The following is a 22,638-nucleotide window of genomic DNA, read 5'->3' as shown; positions in this document are numbered from 1 at the left end:
TCAATACCTGTAGGTCAAAAGGATGTGAATGCTGATGAACAGAGGCTTGTGCCTTGCTTGGGGTAGTGATGGAGAAGGGAGACAGGCATTTATATTTGTTCCTGCTACCTGTATCATCAAGGTGGTACCCTCTATCGCAGGGACAGGCAGCTCTGAGCAGCCAAGTCTCAACCCACCCCAGCTGTCTGCTGCCCTGAATGCCAGTCAGTCCCCAAGAGCTTTTTGCTATTGTCACATCAATTCAGGTACACTGCAAGGCCATCCCTATCTCCAGTCCCACCTCCTCTCAAAGACCTTCAAGCTTGGCAGTGCTGCAAGCTCAAGGCGACTCCAGTGAGGCTGCTGTTCACAACACTGTTTTGTCAGCGGTCGCAGCTGGGACGCAGGGCTTACCATCCTCTGACACCTTCCCACCACACTCAGGTGCCAAGGAAAGAAAAATCAGCTCTCTCCTATGCACTGGGAAAGAAATCACAGGGCAGTCCTAAAGACAGTGAAATATGTCCCAGGATCCTCAGAGCCAGCCACAGTGGGTATACCACAAGGGCAAACAAGGCAACTTTTGTGTTATTTTGCATCCTACCTCCTCTACAAGTTGGGAATTGCGAAGAACAGATTAACTTGCATCATTTCAGCAGCAGACCCCAAAAGCCCTAATTCTAAGGTAGTAAACAGCAGCAGAATTCCCACCAACAGAGGGGAGGATTTAGCCCTAGAGAAGTTCAAGACAAAAGCAGCATCTGTGACTCACCCGTGAGACCCACAGCGCACAACAGTGTAAAAATTACATTCACATGGACCTGATGCTGCTTCATGGAAAACAACTCCGGAGCCTTTCTGCTTGCAGATCCCACTTCTGAGCATGCTTCTTGCCCTCTTTTGTTCTTTATAGGGTATTTGCATGGAAACATGAGCTCAGTTTCTCAGCTGCTCATCTCCTCCTGCTGTCTATCCTTCCCCAACAGCAGACAGACTTTACAGAGAGCCTGTTTTCATGCAAATAGCCCTGACTGATGGCTACAGAGGAACAGGGCATATGAGAACCTCCCAGAGCAGCTACCATGCTAAGGATACCCCATGTGCATAAAAGCCATCTCACCGTTTCACTGATGAAAGCTGCTGTGTTAATGGGAAGTGTGCACTGGGAGACTTTCCAAGCATCTTCCAAGGAAAGCAAGTCTTTTACTTTGAGACCATGTTAAGAAGGTCCAACTGTGTAGGACGCAGCATCAATCACCAGCCAGAAAAAGCCCTGCTAGCCTGTAGTATCCTCAAACTCGGCACTAGCACGTGGTACCAGGGAAGAGGAACCATCAGTATGAGACTCAGACTCCTTCATAAACACAACAGCTACAGGAGGTTCAAGTTCTGCTCTTGCCCCTGAATCTTCCTGTAATTTTTGCTCTTTTATAAGCATATTACTGTTGTTCCAGTGGGTCAGTTATGTGGAAACTCTAACCAAAGGAGGGAAGCTGGCAGTGACCTGCTCTGGGTATCTAACTCCAAGCGTGAGCCAGACAGCACTGTCAAAGGGCAAAGAATACACTCTGGAAACAAAACCTCTTTGTTCCTCTAATTTTGTTCCAGTTAAGTCAGTTCAGCTGTTCCATATAACCAGTCAAAAACATTCAGCATTTCCCAAAGTATTTTAAGACTTCAAAGTTGTAGGTTTTATTTTGACAGTTTTAAAGCGCATAGCTTTTTTTTCTTTACAGATTTTTTTGCATTAAAAACAAGGCTGTTTAATAAATTAAGCTTTACAACAACCACTGCCGCTCTGCTTTCATCATGGCTTCAATTAAAATATTGTTTCTTGAAGACAGCTAACAGCTTCTGGGGAAAAAAAAAAAAAAGAGGGTGTTTCACTGAGAATGTTTTCAATAGACTCAATTTGTTAAAACTTGCGATTAAAACCAAACTCCAAGTAGAGCAGCCTCAACACCAGGGGCGTTTTAAATTTGTCCAAGCTGCTGATCTGAACTCAAAAATTCCCAGCCCTAAATGAACTTACTCACCTAAAAAGTAAACTCTCCAACACTCAACAATGAGGAAAATGTCGGAAAAATACCGTTTAGACCAGTGCCTGGCAGCTCAGTAGAGATGGGAGCTCATCAGGAGCAGGCTGTTCCAGAACAAAACCTTTCTACATAACCCAGGCAACAGATCTGACCTTTTCATCTACAAAAAACAGTCAACCCACCACTGAACTCATTACTGTGGGAGATCTGTCCCTCAGAACTGTTTTGCTCATGGTCTTGGGGCCAAACCTGTTCTGACAGAGATTGCCTCCTGTCAGGAAAGTGCTGGAACAGCTCAGGGACAAGACCCGTGCTGAAACCAAACCTGTCTGAACTCTCCCCACGTAACCTGAGCTTCACACCGACATTGTCACAATACCGAAGGGGAGCCAGGCAAGCAAGCAAGGGACTCCAGTCTTCAAAAGCAAACAAAAGAGGGTTATAAAAACTAATTAGCTGTTTGCACTCACTACTGCGCTTCTCTGCAAAGCTGTAATCACAGCAGTCTTTTTGAAGCAAGTACACCTCTGAGGGCTTCTTACAAGCAGCACTGGGATGGACTGGGCTCGGCCAGCTTCACAGTGCCAACAGCACAGACCCTAATCCCACAGTTTTGAGGCCAAAGCTCCACTCGCACAGTTCACAGTGCAGCCCACAACCAGCTGTGTCAGCACAACCGAGAAAGCAGGATCAAGCAGCCGTGGGGAAGGAGCTTTTAAGCCTGCGATGCTGCCAAATGCTTCGTATCACAGCCCTGCCTGTTTGCGTTTCTGCCTTGGGCCCCATCTGTAGCTTCCCATCCATGTAAAAGCTGTCCCCAGGGAGAAGAAAGGCCACTGTCCATTTGTTCAAGACATCTCAAGCGCATCCAGTTTCAAATGAAGTAGGTGGTAAAACTCCTAATGCTAATCTTTTCCATGCAATTCTGAATCTCTTGTCATCTGGGGGCAGGGAAGATCAGAAATGGAAATAGCTGGTCCAGCGGCCCCGATCAGTCACTGCCAGACACCAGTGCAGCTCCCGAGCCCTCCAAGGCAGCACCATGTCTTCACCATCAGAAACACGCACATACACTTGATTCTTCTCTCAACAACTTCTTCAGACAAAGTGATCTTACAAAGTAGGTCTCCAAATGCAGTATCAGTTAAATCACTTAGCAATAACACATAAGGAATAAAGTATCTTTAAAATACGGTTACATCCTCTTCCAGAAGTCTTAATGGGCCATATTTTTAGCCTGGAAATAACCTGAAAGCCAGTACAGACATACTGCAGCACTGAAACGATGTCACTGTAAAGCTATTTCATTACAAGCCACAGCTCTCTTTGCAAAGACAATTTCTTCTAATAGCCCAACAAAGCTGGTACAAGGTTTTCAGCATGCATATGTGTAGGGCAGCCAGAAATGAGCCCAACATATCATGTAAAAGTTTAGAACCAGGAGACAGAAACCAAGAAACACAGGAGATCGGTCCCTTTCAACACACGTCTCAGCAAAGGTCACTGCAATGACTCTGAGCTGGAGGAGGGCCAGGGCACCGTGCGTGCATCTGTTGGAGATCCCACCCAGGCTCCAGGCAGGCATCCTCAGACACATGCTAACTGCAAGATCAGAGGAAGCAGGAGCTCAGCTGAGACCACCCATACTCTTGTGCCTCTCACTACCTGCAGTGACAAACTGCCCAGCACAGCCAAGTAGGTACCAGCTGGCAGAGCTGCACAAGGGAGCACAGACCCTCCTCAAGCAGCCGCTGTTTTCAGAGCTTTGTTCACACCCAGGTCAGCACAACACTGAGCCACCATCACCTGGAGGTGACAGACGACGACACATGGAAGACAGAGGCAAGATCAGGCATCTGGCACCTCAACTTGCTTAATCTTGATGTAAGCAGCTCTGGAAAGAAAAGGGCAGATGGGGTACAAACCTGGGTCTTAACGGGATCCAGAGATGCCAGTGCCAGGCACTCCAAGGTCACTTCTGCTCATGCACAGGGATTTGAAGAATTCAGCAGCCCCTGCAGCAGCTCAGCCCAAAACCCCTGGCTTGAACACTCCACTCCAACTGCTTGGAAGTCCTGCAGGGCTCATGAGCTCAGACAGGGCTGAGGAGAGGCATCGACACAGCCTCCACCACCCATGACTCTAGAGGGGGAGCTGCATTGCTCTCCTATTCCCTCTAAAGGGCATACAGGTCACAAAGATGTCCCAAGCAAACGTTGGAGAAGCTGAGACCCTGTCGAACTTGGATGGGCAGTGTGAGACTTCATTGTCTCTCAGACTGTAGAGAGAAACTACATTGCGTTTCTGGAAGCTGCTACTCCTGCATGATCCTGGAAGAAAGCTGGAGCAACAGAACACCCATACAGTCCTTATCTCCCTCATTACGAGGAAAAGAAGTTGCCCAACAATCTAAAATTGGCTTTTCCTCTGAATCAGTTCCAAAGCTATCTCAGGAAAGGCATGTTATCTCCCACCAGCCCAAACCACTCCTATTTGGTACTGAATAATAAAGCCATTAGTACTGAGCAATCACACTATTACACTGTTGTTTTACATGGCTATAATTTAACAGTTCCTCACTGTTTGCTTTAGGAAATCTATTCTTGAAAGGTCTATAAAATTATGAACTCTTGCTTCAGTTTGAAAACACATGCACAAGCAGGGATTTCTGTTCTCTAATAAATCACATTTCCCTACTAGTAAACACCAGCTTATAAGAAACATCTTTTGTTTATTGAAAGTAAATGGCATGTGGACATTTTAAACAAAAAGAAGGTGGGAGGCTGAGGGGAGCAAACATTATGTTTTCCACTTTCATTTTGCCTTGTGTCTCAACAAACATTCCTAACAGCTCTGTTTTCCAAACCAACTTTCTCCCAGATGCTATCTGGAATCATAGAAAGGGAAAGAAATATTCAAGATGTGCAAGGACTACTTGACTTTGCACACTCATTTTACTCAGATCAGTGTTCTGGCTTTGCAAGCCACAGGGAGCATTATTAGGAGTAAGCAATAGCCTTGTAGACTGGTTGGCTTCACCTACAAAGTGGAACTGGGAGGGTTCACTCAGACCCCTCAAGCCATGGAAGGGGGAACCAGAATTTTGCCAAGCTTTTGTGCCAGGTCAGCTTGCCACCACAGGACCCAATGGATTGCCTTCCACCCAGCCACAACTGCGCCTAAACTTGAAAGATGACTCTCAACACATACAACAGCAAAGATAGAAGGCTAGAGAAAACAGCTATTACAGGCTGCTCAGGACCAGTCACCTGTAGCATCTGAAAAACAAGCTATTACCCTCGATGGTTTTTGACTGTGGTCATGGCTGTTGCCGTAAGAAAAGGGCAGCACAGAGAAACTGACCCAAAGAAGACCCAAGGAACTGTGCCAGGATGGTGTACGTTCTACTGTTTCTGAATTTTTCATCATCTTAAAGATCAAAGATCTTAATCATCAAAGATCTTTCTCATCCCTCTGCCTTCAACTGATGATCAAGGCATCAAATATTCCTGCACTCTTTTTCTTTGCCTTCTTCCTACCTGCAGTTTAGTGTTCCTTAAACCATATCTGCCTCAGAAGCTCCTTGCCTACACAAGAGGTGCGGCAACACTTCACTAAAGTGTCAGGATGGGACTAGCTACAGTTAATAATATTTTGACCCGTTTCACTCAAACAGAAGATTCCTTGTATCCAAGCATAAATACAGAGATATGTCTCTGTCAGCATCTCGGAAATGACATGCAAATACATGGCTCTATCACAGTCCTTGCACACACGCCACTGAACTTGCTACGTTTGACCCACAACCTTTGTAATTATACATCATAGCACGCGAAAGTACGCAACAACCAAACAGCACCTCCGTAGAGAGAGGGATAATGGGATGCAACTCCACAGCATCGGCTAGGCACCCGTGTTCTCAGAAGACAGAGGTGAAGCACCCAGCATCTTCTACTCAAGTCAGAGGGAAAGCCCCAGGCAAGACACAGCTCAGTCCCCGCTGCCACCTCCCTCTGGCAAGCCTTGACACAGAAGAGACACATCTACATCCGAAGTGAGCTCCAGGATCCTGCCTCAGCTCCCAAAAAGAGGGCTACAGCTGTGTACTTTTGGGAATGTCCATCCTGGTTTTGCTCCTTAAGTTAGTTTGTGAAACTGCTTCATGCAGCCTCAGCAAACACCACCTCTTCCCTTCCTATCTTCGGCCATCTCTTCTCACAACCCATCAGCTGTGCCCTGTCCAGTTGTTTATTACTTCCAGAAATGGCCTCTGGCTAAGCTAAGAGAGTTTGCAAGCCACCATGGATGTGCTCCATGGACCACTGCCCCCAACACAGCTCCTTCTGCCGCTGCCTTTCTCAAGGTTACAGTCTTGCTCTGCATCTCTCTTCTCTTAGAAGAGCTGAACAGAAAAGAGGGGAAAATCCAGTTTGACAAAACCCTCCACACATAAGACTGTTGGTAATTATGTGAAGGAATCTAAAACTTTCTGCTGAGGAAGCCATTAGGAAGTCACATGCACAGAAAACAGGCCTGAACCATCCCCAGGGACAGCAGATGATGTTAAGTCAAATGGCAGATTCTATATATCAATAATCTGCTTTCACAGTCCTGATGAAGAAAGAACTCAACCTTGCAAGCTGGACCTTCATGAGTGTTACCCAAAAAAGGCATTTGCACAGCCACGGATGGAGTCCAGAACACGGCAGCTTTTCACTTCCACCTCATTCACCCCATCCAGGTCTTGCAGGAAATCCTAGAGCACCTGTACAGCTGGGGAACACACACACAGCCCAAGTCAGCATGCGCCGTCAGAAACAAGCCCTTTCATGAGGCCTTTTTCTCCTACCCCTGTACAGCTGGCACAACAGCTAAGTCTCCCTGACAGCACATGGATTTCACTGCTACTCACAGCACAAATAAGATAATTAGGCCAGAAATTTTCAAAGCCCTGCACTGCTGTTCGTAATGAGATTCTGCAGTTCACCTGAAAATAAAAAAAGGAAGGAGAAGGGCAGGTAAAGCCCCTTCTCCACCAACAGCCTGAACTCTAACTGTGAAACCATTCATCAAACAGCTTAGTCCAGCTTCCATCAAGAGGTCTGTGCTAGCAGCTGGGAAGTCCACCTACAACTACAGTTCTTAAAAAAGAGGATCATTCATATGGGGAAACCAGTGGTATGACACATTTGCCAGTAGAACATAAGCTACAAGCAGAGAAACTGTGATGTTTTAGTCAGTGACAGCCCTTTTATCTTGCTGTGTGCTGGCTTCTCCTCACAAAAAGGGACCAGAGCACATTTCTGTTCTTACCTGAAATGCTGTCTGCAAAGAAAAAGGGCAAAGAACCCTTTTGCAGGGGTGACACTGCTCTGACATGCATCCCAAAACACATGCACTCCTCAGACTGAGCTGAAAGCTTTCACAACTAACAAAATCCCCTGGCATGTATTTAGAACTATTTATTGTATGTTTCTGTTTTTTAAAGTTAAGCAAAAAGCCTCCCTTGTTTGCACCTTTTCTTCATAGGCTGTGGTTCAAGTCTGCAGTGTCCCTCTCCACGACAGATGTAAAGCGCCATAATATAGAGCAGATATAAAACGCCAGAATGGCTCTGGCTTCAGTCCTACGAGGTCCCCAAGAAATCTGCACATACAGCCCCTCTCTCTGCCCCTTGTGCTTTCCCGCTCTCTTCAAAACAGCCAACCTGTCCCACAGAGCCCCAGCAGCAAGGCCTGGGTGTGCAACTTGTCACCCCAAGATGACACAAACCAACTCTCCCATGCCATATTGTTACAAAGTCACCTACCCCCGAGAAGAAAAGTCAGGCTCATCAAACTCCTGCCAACTCTCTTGCATTTCCCAGATAATTGCACAAACCATGAATTAATGAGAAACAATGAGCCAGCACACAGGGGAAGAGCAGACAATTCAGAACAGCAACACAGAAAACTAACGGGAAAGTATGTTTTAATAGCTCACTGCAAACGACTGTCACTGCAAACCTGCATCACCCCAAGAGAGGTTGCACTTCTCTCGGAGGACACAAGGTCCACAGAGTTCACACACCACCCACGCAACACAAGAGAAAGGTGAGGGGGGCTTAGGCCAGGAGTTAATTCTGCAGAAAACAGACAGCATGGGCAGTCCAGACAAAGCACCAGACTCTGTCCAGGCGCAGCTTTGCCACCATCCACCGCCCGGCCTCCAGGAAGTCACAAAACCCATCTGTGCTTCACTGCCTGGCTACAGGCTGCAGCATCTGACACCAGCTCCCTCCAAGGGTGTGGACTACCCCTGGCTTTATCTAGCTATGCTCTGCTCCTTTTTGTTATCACTTAACCCACAAAGGTACATTATCAATACAGCTAGCCAACCAGCCTTGCTTGGACAATAGCAGATAAGAGGGTAGGTTTGAGAAAGAGACATTGAAAATAATAAAACAGGAGATGCTAAACTGTTAAGTCAAAGGAGTGCCCACAGCTAGACAATGCAATGATCTTACCAAGGGCTTGACCATCTCAGGACTTTGTATCCTCCTGGCATAATTTCTCACCTAGCCCTGTTTTAAAAGACAGTATCTGATTGTGATCTGGAAACTCAGTTATCATTGAAAATGCAAAGTAAGCTCTTACAGCTCAGGGATCAGACTGTGTCAGGAGAAATAGCAAGACAATGCCCATATCCATGGCTACTAGGATGCACTTGAAGGTGGAGGAGAACAAGGAACAGTATCATTTTTGAAGATGGTTAGGACTGAGAGTCAGAATGGGTGGGAATTTGCCCTCCCATTTCCAAATTTAAACTTACTTCTATCATAACAACAGGATGAAAATTTATTTCATAGCCTATATTCCAAAATCCCTCACACCTACTTGGCTGTTTAACTTTCCAAGATCTACAGTGCATTTACCCACTGTCAGTGCAAGTTTCTCTTCAGAGCACATAAATCTTTCCTTTTTCCAAAGCTACAGCCAGCTGAAACCTGACAGTTTGAGGACAAAGCAGTAAAAGGACTGGGTCTGCTTCCAAATGGTGAAGGACATGCTCTCAATGCTCCAGTATCTGAGCAGCAGAACGCCTGTGAGGACCATCACACCACTCTGGGGCCCTCCTGTATCAATGGGGTCCAGGCTCGGATATTATGCTTCTCCCTGCTGTCTCTGGGCTTCTACTTGTTTCACCAAAACACATCTAAAAACACCTGGACTTATACTGACATTTCAGCAAAAATGCTCAAATCACCCATTTTTCTCCAGTCAGGAGAGGTTTTGCCTCTGTGCATCAGACTGCTAGATGAACACTACAGACGGTGGCTGCTCTGGACCAAGGAACACAACCTCATTTATTACTAAAACCAGATTTATTTCCATTAATCTAGACTAATTACTGCTGCTTCTCTTTTAATGAGGTCCTGTGTGCCTCAGCACATAACATCAGCACAAGAGAAATCCTCATCTTCATAACCAGGCAATTTTGGGCCATTTTGAATAGCTCCTCCTCTAGTGTAAGAAGGAAATTATGAGAATGATGCATCTTCCAAAGAACTAGTTTCATTTTAGGGCATGCTGTGTGATCATTCTCACATTCAGGTCAGTAACAGCCTTGCAAAAGCTCCTTGACTTTATCCAACTTTTACTACTGCTGAGCAGGGATTAACATTAATTGAGCCCACCCCATATTAGCCAAGGATTATTTGTTAGTCACCAGCCTATAATCACTTGCATTTTCCAGCAGAGACCTTCACATCGCTCAGATAGCTTGTGGGATAATCCAAGTCACATTTTTAATGAAATCTACATAAAAACACACATCCACACCCTTGTCTTCCCCCTTCCAAAATACCCAATTAGTTCAGCTTAGGAAATGCCATAAAAATTAGTACTGTGAAATTTCCAGTCTAACAAGTTTCTGGTGAGAAGAAAATATTCCCTATGAGGGCAGTACTTTTTTAAACCCACAAACTTTAAAATACATAAACAAGTAATCAGGAATTTTCATTTACAGGCCTGCACATACCACATACACATCTCCATATTCACACTGCACCCACACACATCCAGTGTTGATGCACCACAGACAGGTAGGTACTACCACAACTGCACGGCCACACAAACAGATGCATTTTCTACAGCACCTATTCCCCATCTCAACAGGCCTCTACATCCAAAACACACACCTGCAGCACACTGCCCTGCAGCATTTGGACACCTACACCCTGAAAGTATTCATGCTCAGCCTCTCAGACAGGAATTTTAATACCTCATTTTACAAATTAAAAACTATGATGCAGACAAAGGGTTGCCTGAAGCCACTCTTAAGTGTGTTATGCAGCAGGGAACCAAATGTCTCCCTCCCAAAAAAGTCCTACTGTTGGCTTCCTGCTTCTGAAGGCTCACTGCTCCTTCATGGACACCGCAGGGCAGAGGCTGGAGACATCTGCACAAGAATATAAAAACTGCATTGTGTAGGTGACATGGAAATGGGCAGAGGCATCTTTACGAGTGGGAGAGGGCAAAGCTCCATACGCTCCACCTGTGCTTGTGCTGATGGAGGACATGGCTGAGATGTTATTTGGTGAAAGCTGCGGTAAGACTAAGACAGTATTTTTCTATGCAAGTGTAACTACATCGTGTGATTCCAGCTCAGACAACAGCCTTTCTCTTCAAAAGCTATACGGAAGCTGCACATACGTGCCCCATCCCGATTCTTCCTCTGCTTTCCTGCGTGTGAGCATCCTGCTGCAACACCTGAAATCTGCCTCAGCAACAGCTCGGCTGCTCACTAAAGAGGCACTCTCAGAGCTGAAGGTTTCTTTAGTTTTCCCTCTTCTTGGCTCCAATCCCATCACATCCGGAAAGCCACATCAAGCACCGGCAGTCCGAGCTGAACAGCAGCTCTGCACTGAGCTGCAGGGAAACAGGTGCCCCCAGGGACTCACCGGGTCCAGATCCAAAAAGTCAGGCTCTGAATCAAAGTAGCTTAGAACTTTCCTCTGCTGAGCAAACACCTAACTGCTGAGAAAATCTGGACTTTTACACACACTACTGTTAGCTACGGAGGGCTTAGATTAAGGGATGGAAAACAGGTGAAAGACTCAAGGACCTGCATGTATTCAGTTTAGCAAACAGCAGGTTACCAGGAAATTTGATCAGTGTACACATACTCAGAGGGAGGCTTTTCATACCAGTGCCTGTCTTTGTATACACCTATAAACCACAGCTAGGTAAATTCAGACTGAATGAAGGGTCACATTACTGAGCGAGGATATCAAACCAGCTTACCGAGGGGCTGTGATGGACAAGCACCCACAAAACATTTTTAAGTCAGAATGGGTGTTGTTCTTGAAGAGATGCTCTTGTCCAAGTACAACCATTAAACTTGAAACAAGAAATTTCCTCAGCTTCCCACAGTACACAGAAAAGTGGCACAACCTCGCTAACCTTAAACCTACAAAACTATCCAAGTGCCTTGACCGGTATAAAAAACAAAGAGTGAGAAGAATTATTTGACAGCTCAGCCTCCTGCCCGGATGCTGAAGTGTTACTGAAGCCTTTCACCCCACACTTAACTCCCTCAGCTGCTAAATAGAAAATCCTGGCAGCAGCCACAAGCCTTAAGTAAATGGGAAGCTATTCTCTGCCAGCAGCTGGGAGAAACTTCCTTCTCTCCCCACTTGCACGTAAAGAAAACCTCACAATAGTACTTGAGGTAATGCTGCTAGCCAGATTTTCAACTGACAGACTCTTGAGGAAAGCCTCCAGATATGAAGTCTGCTCCTAAGGACCCTCTTCAAGTGGATGACATTTGACTTCAGGAACGTACGGCTCATCTCCTCCAGGAAAGGTTTGCTTTGTTTTCAGTACAGAGAAAAGAGTACAAAGGAAAAGAGAGAAAAGTTGCATTTACTGTGACCTAGGAAAAACAGAACTAAATAGTTTTGATCAATATTTTGATTTCTCTGACAAAAGCCGCAATCAACGCTGACATAAACAACTGGTTAGCAAGCGGGAGGGGGGAGGGGGGGGGGGGGGGCAGGAGGGGTAAATCAAACCAGAGTTTCAAGACACTTATCTTTCCATCACAATTGCCACCAATGACAGTAATTTACATGGCTAATAGGCAGTATTATGTTTACAAAATCATTCTTGGGAAGGAGGATCTAAACAATTTTTGCCAACTCAGCAAAGGAGCTCGTACTGGATCAGATGCTGGTTTTCTTTTTTCCCCTTTTATCTTCTCTGTGTATTTTGCCAAGATGCTTTGCTATACAACAACACGCAGTGCCTTCACAAGCACACACAAACTTGTGGAGGACATGATCGCCCTCCTATGACAACCTGAATTCTCTAACATCAGGGCTACTTGAGCCTTTACGGCAGAGGAAAACCCCTATCAAGCAGGAAATAATGGAGTCAAGCCAGCAACCCCAGATCCTCCACCCCATGCTACACTTCTTACCCCACTGCTGAAGATAACCTCAAACAAGTCCCAGCATCTCATACACAAGCCTTATCTCCCATCCCAACACCATGGGCTAAACGCCCTAAACATCAGCCTGAACATGTGCTAATTCTCTGCCCTCCCTGACCCTTGTCTTTTTTAGTCACGAACGAGCTCTCTCAAGGCTTTGCCAGCAGTCAAACAGGCGAGTGGGACTGGTAGGGCATAGAAATGGGCTGCAACTCGCCTGGTCCCTCTGGTTCAACATGATTAAGAGAAGGACTATACATGTCATCCCTTTAAAGCAACAATGGTATTTCCAGAAAGGTAACAGCACATCCCATTAGCACTACAAGGAGCACACTGGAGTTTTCCACTAGACGATCTCCAAAAAAAGAGACAAGAAGGGGACAAAGATTTCCAAAGGAACATAAAAGCCTTTTCAGTCACAGTAATAACAAATCAGTAAACACTTGACTAGTTTTCATATCAGGCACAATTCCACTTTTGTCTGGAAAATACATGCACCCATTCTGCAATCAGATCCAACTCGCCAGCCAAGAGGCACAGAGAGGACAGTTTTGCATCAAGTGCAAAACTTCATGTAATTTTAAAACCTAAAAGCACTGCTGATGCTTTTGAAAAAGAAGATTTATCATAGCCCTCCATGCATAAACAGCCAGGTTTTGCCAAAACCCTTGGTGTATTCACACAACACAGTACAGGAAATCCATCCCATTAAGTAATGACCTTTTTGGTCACACCAATTAACTTGATCATCTATCGACAGTCAATTTAGAAACTATTGAGGATGCACATTTCCCAGCACACAGTGAAACATAAAGCAGGACCTTATCACATTCCCCCCAACCCACTGCCAGCCTGGCATCGCTTCTGCAGCTCAGGTTTGCTTCACCTCTGCTCCAAATTCTGCCGTCCCAGCACCTTCCTCTGCAGTTCTGTTTTAACTGTTTAAATTTCCCAAATTCTTACATTTAACAAGGTGCTAGGCCATCCCAACTCCAAAGGGAATGTGGTTCAAAGACCCAAGCAGGAAATGGCAGCAGGAAAGTCAGTCAGAATAAGGGAAAGGGCTGACTGAGACTGAGCACAAATCCAATAGCTTCACACATTAGGTTTTAGTTCTCCCATCAATTTGGGCTGAGAGCAACCTCTGGGGACGCTAACATTTCATTAATGCACCTTTAATATGAACCACCTGTCCTCAAGAAATCCACAAGAGATCTTGAAAAAAAATTAAAACATTAAAAAACAAGAAAGCATAGAATAAACCAGTTTATTCAATAGCTCAGCTGAATTTAATAAGGCAGTAACAGGCAACTGTGTTTAAAATGCAGATATAGATTTTAAAATATTTTCAGAACATCTGATATGAATATTTCAGTGGAATACAGTAATTGCTTATCATAACCACCACAAAGTATGTTTATTACCCACAGAGATAACACACTGCATCTGCTGGACTTCTCAGATACAGCAGGCCTGTATCACAACAGCAGGATCCCATGGATTAAGAGCAGAAGCAGATCTGACTCAGAGGCACCGAAAGGCACCAGTGACATGAACAAAAACACATCCAAGGGAGAAGCACCACGACCTACACACTCACCAGTCTTGACACCTGCAAACAGGAAAGTGTTAGCTATGCTCAAACAAGGCTGATGACAAGTGCTTCCCTGTTCTCCCAGGGAATTTCTCTTCTCAGCAGCTCCAACTCTAGTAGGTATTTACCTTCCTGGAAGTAAACACTGACCAGCTCTTCCCCTCCCTACATGGCTCTGTTACTCATCAGAATTAGGAAAATTCAATGGTGTTTCAAGGATGACTTCAGCATACCAGTGAAAGTTAGACAAACTAGAAGAAGCTCTTCGGTCCTTCCCCCACATCTGGTGGGGGGTTTAGCATCTCTAGAAGAGCTCATGAAAACACAGCTCAACTCTGCTTTCTATGAAGATGGTAGATTCAGTTTTAACAACCGTGGATACTCTCACCAAGAAGCCATTAAGTCAGAATAGCCTAAGCAGCACTTAGAGGTCACTTACTCACAGGATTTTAATAAATGCAAGAAGGGTGCTTAGAGTGATGGTGTTCTTCATATGCTTACAGTGTGCAACAGCATCTTCTGCCCAGCTGGAACAAACAGGGAAACTGAGGCAGAGACAGCAAGTGACCAATACAAAGACAACAGAAAGAGCCAATGTCACAGCAGCTCCATGTCCTGTGTTTGGAAAACGCTTTCCAAAGAAGAGAGGAAAGCAAAACAGCTACCAAGCCCTGTGATGTGAATGGTGGCATAACCATAAAACAACAGCATGTTTTAAAGCATAAAAGACTTGAAAAATAAAATAAGTGGATACAAGGACTTGAGAGCCTGATTTCTTTGTCTTGTGACTGGATTACCCTGTCCTACCTGAACAAGTTGCAAGCTCTGTTCAAAGCTCTTCCTGCAGCTGAGGCACTTCAGGTTCCTCCTGCAGTTGGGTCTTCCAGTGCTTCTGCTTCAGTCCATGCAGAAACTGCATCTCTCTCCTCTACCTGATCACTTATTTTCAAAACCCCTGAATTCTCCGTATCCACACTACCTATGATTGACCAGCAAGTCCAAGAATTATTTGGAAAAGGAAAGGGAGATGGACAGACAACCAGACAGCATGACTAGGTAAGTCTCTCTCTTGGAAAACCAGGCTAAAAATACTGTAGACAAGCTGGTCCAGTTCTTCTCCAGAAAGTAACAAAATTGCACCAGAGTTGATTTTGGCCCAACATGCACTTGGCAAATACTGATAACAAGGATTTACCATATCCCCTCTAGTATTACAGCTGACTATAAAGCAAACATTTGCTTCCTACAGATAACAAAATGACTACGATCGCTCCGGGTTTGTAAAGGTTAGGGTTTCTGCCATCACCCAAGGCAGGCCTATAATTCTTAGTGTCCAAGGAGAAAACCCCCACTGGCCTCAGTTTTCCCTCTGGTACCCACTCACCTCAAGCAGAGACACAATTTGGGATGGATTCCAGCAACAAATTACAATCAGATTAAATATTAATTCCCATTTTAATTATATAACCATGACTAGGCTTAATGGCCAGGCAGCCATTTAAACAGGAGAGGAGCATGTAAATCGTGCAAGCTGCATCTCTTACACTGTAAATGCCCAAAGTGGTTCACAAGCCCCTGGATTCCCTGGGAGAACAGCCAGCCTTTGGGAAGGCAGCTCCGAGGGAAACAGAGTTCAAAACACCCAGCAATACGGTATCAGGAGTCACGAATTTGTGAGCCAACATGGGAAACGCAGCACCCTGCCCTCGGGATAGTTATATAATATAGTGATGAAGATCATATGCATGCTGAATACTTATTGATGGATTTTATCCTCTCAACACCTTCGACAGAAAAACGTTCAGCATCTCTACTTTTGTCTAAAGATGGGCCCTGAGGATACCACAGCAGATGAAACAACTGGCCCAGGATCACAGCGGACACTCAAGAGAGATGTTCCGCATGTCACAGCAACACCCAGCCCACCCCAGCAGCTCCCAAATGCAGGTCGTTCTGATGCCCCTGATGCAGAGAGACCTGTGCCGTACCACAGAAGCTGCCTCCAGCTCCAAACCAGGCTGCAAACATGCACACAGGGAGACTCATCTCCCTTCTTCCCCAGGGAAAGGCAGATTGCCAAACATTTTCTTTTTAAATTATTACTTGCGCCACTCTGAAGTGGCTCGCGTACCATCAGCGATACGCCCACCCCGCGTGGGGCCCCCTGCAGCAGATCAAACTTGCTCCAGCTGCCAGCAGAAAGTCTGCTGCAGAAGAGGGGGGAGACATCACGAAATTACAGGTTCTGCTTCATTTTGGACTTCAAGGTAGTGAAAAGACAGGGCACAAAAAAAAAAAAGAAGGAAAAAGGTAGGGAAAACAAAACCAGAACCAAGCCTGAGAGCTTTCTCCTTCAGCTTCACACACCAGAAGAGAAACAGAGAAATGCCAGCAGAAAATTCCCCACTTTCGAGCAGCCTCTGCCGTCAGGGCTTGGAGACCGACCGTCATGACAGCCACAGCACAACAGCAGCCAGCTCCCGCACGAGAAACCTGCCCCTGGAAACACGATACAGGCAAAACCACGCTAACGTGGTGAGCACGAGTGTTTGGCACTGTCGGTGGGGACTGTAAGAAACACCCCTTCTCTGGACCGCTCATCCTGTCCCCTTGCAACCCAGCCCACGGACAGGCGACACTGCCACACCACAGTCAACAGGGCAAGTGGATCTGCATGCAGGTGACGATGTCCTGCGAAGCGCAGTGACCGCGGCAGCAGCGCTGCGCGATCCCCGAACAATGGCAACACTGACTTCCCCAGGCTAAGGCACTAACTGCACGCAGCAGGCTGCCGGGTTACACCGCCAAGACGAATGCGACAGGAAGGATGAAATAAATCAGAACTAAAGTTAGGTGATGTTGAAAAAGGAAATCTGTTGTATAGCAAGAGGGCTCGACCACAAATCCAAATGACATAAACCCAGATGGATTTCAGCTGATCCCTCGGACGGAAAGCTCAGCCCACTTCCCACCAACACGTCCCCTGTAGAGAGCCCCAAGGAAAGCAACCAGCACAACCCCCTTGCCAGAGTCAACTGAAGAGGGGCTGGTTTGTTGTTTTTTTTTTTTCTTAAACCCTTTCCTGCTACTGCAGGGAAAACAAGTCTCAAAGTAGGACAGGCAGAAGGCTTTCAAAACACTGGATCACATCGCCAGCTAGCGTAAACTGGCACAGCTTCCATCAAGTCCACAGAGGGGGGGACGTTTTCCAGTCTACTTCTCTCCTAAGTATTTCATACCCAGAGAGGCTTGAACTTTGGATCAAAACACGCGGGCTTTGGGATCAAATGCAAACTTTCCCAAAACCATTTCAACCCTCTGCCAAATTAATTTCAGATTGAAACAAGTCCATGTTTTTCTTTACAGAATGAAACCCACCTGTTGGAAAGCACATCCGCATGTACCAAGTGGCATGTCCACAGACTGCATGGACATGCTCACTACCTCGCTATACAGTACGTGGCCCATTGAGAGAAAACAAACAGGAACAATTTTCACTAGTTGCTTAATTGCTTGCAAAAAAAGCAGAGAAGCCACAACTGCAAACTCCTGCAAAGCATTTGAAGTTTTGTGTTGAAGCGGGTTTGAAAACAACATCCACTCCACCACCCCCCTTTTTTCCTTTTTTTTTTTTTTTTTTTTTTAAAAATCAGTGTTCTCCGTTACAAGCTTGAGGATCCACTTTGCTGTTTGCTCAAACAGGCAGGAGACGCAGCTCCCACCCACCCCAGCTTTTCCGTTCGTCTGATGGTGGGGTCACCGACTGCCATCTATCTAGAAAAACCCACAAGCACTGATGACAATGGGCCATTTACATGAACCGTTACTCATTTCTACACACGGCCACTGTAACGCTACACCTATATCAAATGATAACCTACGCCTTACAGGAGCTCAGAATGTTCTGCAGAAAGAAAAGAAAACACTGCAGCTGTCCCCCCACACTGTATTCTCCCCCAAAAGGCTATTTTCAAAGCCATAAAGACTAAACATCCTCTGTGCTGTTACTATGTTCTGCCAAACCTGAATGCATCATCAAAAGGAATAAAAATGTACAATGACATAGGGATGGCTCCTCCACCGCAATCCCCAGCTTAGGAGGCTCTTTTAAATGAGAAGAACTCCAGGGCACACACATGGCTCACATTTTTCAGTGCAGCTCTGCCAGCCTACACCTTTCCAATCCCTCCTCAGGGATGCAGACAAAAGCTTTTGCGGGTCTGTGGACACACAGGGAATGACTCACGCACCCCAAGGTCCGCAGCTCCAACGACCCTCGACGTAAACTTCGACAGCAAAGGCAGAAAGCCGGCCAGTGCGACAGGCGTACGTGTACCCACGCACGGAGCCGTTTGCGTAACCGTTGCAAAACACATGGGCACGAGGAACGCGGCTATTCCTGGGTTGCTTCCTTGACCAACGGGAGGGACATCTGCCCACCCGGGTGTCCTGCGCTGGCGGGAGCGGGGCGAGGGGAGGCGTGAGTCCCCACCATGACCCTGCCGGACACCTGGGCCTGCTCCAGGCCAGCCCCACGCCGGACAAGTGCTTCAGCCACCAGCCAGCCTGGCACAGCAGCCGTCCCTTCAGAGAAAACTTGCCGCTAGCAAGGCAGAGGCCCGGGGGTCACTGCTGCTGGCCCGCTCCTTGCCCCAGCCCGGTCGCTGTGGGGGACGCCCTGTGTCACCCCCAAAGGGTGACCCCAAAGGAGGCACCGTCCAGACGTGAGTTGAGGCCACGAGTGTGGTCATTGCCCGGCTCAGGGGAACGAAAAGCAGCCGGGAGAGAGAAGGGGATGGAGATGGAGAGGGGGGAGGTGAAAAAATGGCCACGGGGAAGGGGAAGGGCGGCTACTGAAAGGGGGGAGAGGGCGACTAGGGGGGAATAGCCACTAAAGGGTACTACGGAAGGGGCGAGAAACTGCGGGGGAGAGGGTCCCGGCCGAGGAGCGCATCCCCACGGGGAGCCGGCGGCTGCCCATGGCCGAGCGGGGTGCGGTGCGAAGGCGAGTGGTGTCGCAGCCCCACGCGCGACCGCGGCCGCCCGTGGGCACCAACACACCCCCCTTCCCCTCCTTCCTTCCTCACCCACCTTGCACGGCCAGGACGGCGAGGGCGGAGAAGCAGAGACAAAGCAGGTCCTCCAGCGCCATGTAAGCCCCGCCGGGCGCCGGGAGCAGGGGCCGCCGCGGCCGCATCTACGAGGGGAGCGCGCTCTCCCGCCGCCCCACCGCCATCTTGTGCGAGCGCCCCAGCCCCGCGCTGCCCGCCGGCGCCGCCGGGCCCCGCTGCCGGGGGCGGCCCTGGCCTGCCGCTGCTCCGCCTTTGTCAGCGGGTTCGCCGCCGAGGCGAGGGGGGCTCCTCCCGCCCTCCTCGACAGCGCCGGGACCAACAGGTTGCTGCCAGCCCGCGGCGGGGGGAGCGGCCCCGTTTCCTGAGGGGAGGGAGCGGGGCCGGGCTGCCGCGGCAGGTGCGGGGCTCCTCCGCCGAGCCGCCGGCTCCCCAGACCGGCAGACGGGGGGTTATAAACATTTTATGTGCTTTTTTTATTAATTTTTTTTTTTTTACCTTTCTCTTTAGTTTTGTTTTTCTTTTTTTTTTTTCCTTTTTACCTCAGGTGAGCATGGGGGACCCCGCGCTGCTGCCAGCCATCTTCCCCCTCACGATGCTCGGCGGGGCGGACACCTCTGCCAGCCCCTCTGTCCCGTCAGGGCTGCGGGAGCCCTCAGCCACGACCACCCTTGGCCGCCCCCCGCTTCCCGCTGACAGACAGGCACAAGGCACCCAGCAGCTCGCACGGCAACAGCCAGCCCAGGGCTGGTGGCCACCCGAGGGGTGATGGCTGCCCTCCCGCAGGCCCTTCTCCTGGCCCGTGCAGGCCTGTGTCTGTGGGGAGGAGGTGAGACAGCCACCCCGCACAGCCCCGCCGGGCTACGGAGGCAACCAGACACCGGTGACCATCTCGCCATCCGTTTGCAGTCCCACGGGGGCTCATTTTGAAGCACAACTCCCTCAGCTGTACATCGTTCATTGGGCTTTTCAGGCATCAAAAGTCTAGCCTATGCTTCTCAGCTGTCTTGAAAAATAAAGCAGGCTGTCCGCACCCCGTCGCTGCGGAGAGGGGCAGGACCCATCCGCCAGCCAAGCCAAGCAGTGGAAATGAGGCGGGGAGCTGAAGGGCGCTGAAAGATGGAGACCGAGGCCGCTGCCTCCCCAGCTTGGCTGGGTCCCAGACACAAAGTCACGCTGCACGACTGCACATAAAGCCGCAGGTGCAGGTTTAGTCCTAAGGGCAAATGACACCAAGCCCTTCTTTCGGCACTGAGCAGAAGGCAACCGCATCCGGAGCGGGTAGGAGGGGGTCCGCTTTGGCCTCCGAAAGGAGAAGAGGCTGCCCAGCGCACCGGGATGTTTTATCACAACGGTGTGGAATGCAGAGAGGGCTCCAGCTACGCAGAATATGAAAAAAGAAACCTTTTTAATCCAGACCCTCCTATTTCTTAGCTTGTATAATGAACTATAAAAACTTAAATGAAACCAGAAAGGCTGCGTGGTGGGAAGCAGGTTTCCCGTGTGTATGAGTTATGCAACTGTACGTTAGTACTTGGCACTCTCGGCACAGACAAGCCCTGGGAGCCAGCAGCCCCCTGCTCTGGACTCAGACGTGCAGGGAAGCTTTGCCCAGCATTGGGCCCCTCCTGTTTGGGGGGGCACTCACTGCAAAGGAGGGAGTAATAAGGCCACAACAAATCCACCAACTCTATTCCTGCGCCCTCCGTATACTTACCTCCCTGTGGAAAGAAAAGGGGATGGCAACAGCCACACTCCCTTCTGCACTACTCCAGTGTGGAGCTAAAGATTAACAACCTCTACAAACCCTCCTTTTTCTCTGAGCCTTTCCCACCTGCTCCTTCCTGCATGGGGTGGTTTTAAAGGGGCTGTCAAATTGCTTTAACGAGGCTGTAGAGGAATGTCTCCTCATTGTGTCTGCAGTGGTTTCTTTCAGACACGCCCCTGCCCTTTTTTGCTCAAATCCAAGACATTTCTTCCTCCCTTTAAGCAAGGAAACCTTTACCTAAAAGTCAGGCAAAATATAAATAAGGAAAACTGCCTGTGGTCAGTAAAATACTGCATGCTCTGGTTAATGGCACCTGCCTATGTTAAGGCATTGACCCAGCTCCCTGCTAACAGGTCAGGGTTAGAAGCAGGCACTACCTAGAATCAAGAGACCCAGGTCTAATTCTAGTCTTTGCTCCCTACCTGACATTACAGTGTTACTCGATTCCTCTGCAGCACCTCTCTGTCTTCCTGCATGACACTGGAAACAGGAATTAAACCAGTATTTTGACAAACCCAAGCTTGCAACAGATATGTTTCTTGAACATCTGTCCCTGGGGAAAAGAAAAATAAACAACTTAGCAAACAGCCCCTGAACTGTGAAAGTGCCTGTAACGTGACCCGGAGCACCAGTTCGTTTCTCACTGACAACACGTGTACTCTGCGAGAGTAACACCAAGTCCCCACCGCCCACCCCTCTCACCCACATCGGCACAGACCGACTGAGTTCACGACAAGGTTTCCGCGAGGCGACTCCTTCACAGCTGCAGCCAGCGCTGGCTGACACGTGCCTTCGCAGGAGCCCGTCCTGCGGCTGCAGGGATGTGTTCCTGGTGTCACACCTCCCACGCAGGCTCAGCCGCCGCGGGGACACCCTGCGCTGCGTGAAATGACTTCTTGCAGCATTTACAGAGGAAGGAGAGCCTGGAGAAGGAGCCACTTTGTAGAATCGGGAAGCGTCAGGTAACTCCCTGTCTGTAAGTCCATAAAGAACAAAGTAACAGCAGACGTGCCAACAGAAGGGACATTCCTCCTCCAGATAATGGCATTTCTGCCCCAATACTTATGGCAAGAAAAAGCCCCCATTTATGTGCTGCAGACTCCCCAATGTTCCTGTCCCTGTCAGCAAAGAGTTTCTTTCTACCTTTCAATAGCTGCAAACCTCTGATACTTTGAGCTGAGAAAGTGTGAATGGCAAAGAGTAGCAGCAGCAAGTGGCAGGTGTTTGTAGTTCAGCTTTTGTTCCTCCTTCCGGAGATATAATTTCTGTGCTCCAAAAAAAAATCTTTGGCGGGTCAGGTATATGGACAGTATATTGTACACATCTCTTGGTTTGTGTAAGATCCCAGCAATGAAGAGCTCATTAGGGAAATCCAGCAAAAGCTGCTATAAATTTATCTAGCTCAGCAGGAGCTTTTCCCGTGCCGCCAGCCTGTAGCCAAGGGGGGATCCACACTTTTGGAAGGTTGATGTAGATGCAAGAGGCCTCGAAGCACAGCAGCACGTGTTACAGAGTTATCTGAACCAGGATTTCTCCAGGCTCTCAATCCAAACACATGCTAAAGCAGCCCCTGTCCACTTCCCGCTGGCAGCTGTAGGATTCAGACTACCAGGATCCATTTGTGCAAGATACTAAACAAATGCAGGTAAAGAACAACACCTGCTCCCAGAAAAGACTGCCTAAAATAAAAGAAACCCAGAGAACATGGAAAAGCCA

The 22,638-nt window shown here is 48.0% G+C and overlaps 1 protein-coding gene across 2 annotated transcripts in view; it reads right to left on the bottom strand.

Moving 5' to 3' along the window:
* The window catches only part of IGDCC4 (immunoglobulin superfamily DCC subclass member 4), a 105,114-nt gene extending 83,472 nt beyond the window's left edge, over window positions 1-21,642 (bottom strand). The window contains exons 1-2 of one of the 2 annotated variants that reach the window (XM_074880545.1): window positions 21,300-21,335; window positions 19,177-20,674 (exon numbers count right to left, since the gene is read on the bottom strand). In XM_074880545.1, coding sequence (XP_074736646.1) covers window positions 19,177-19,282 — 106 coding nt within the window. In that variant the 5' untranslated portion in view covers window positions 19,283-20,674; window positions 21,300-21,335. Of the gene's footprint in view, window positions 1-19,176 lie in introns of both variants that reach the window. The other variant, XM_074880546.1, reaches the window with a different exon arrangement.
* Window positions 21,643-22,638: the final 996 nt, after the last annotated feature.

This window comes from Strix uralensis, chromosome 11, assembly GCF_047716275.1.
Source record: "Strix uralensis isolate ZFMK-TIS-50842 chromosome 11, bStrUra1, whole genome shotgun sequence".
Taxonomy (NCBI): domain Eukaryota; kingdom Metazoa; phylum Chordata; class Aves; order Strigiformes; family Strigidae; genus Strix; species Strix uralensis.
The sequence above is the reverse complement of the archived record's forward strand: the minus strand, read 5'-3'. Positions and strand labels throughout refer to the sequence as shown.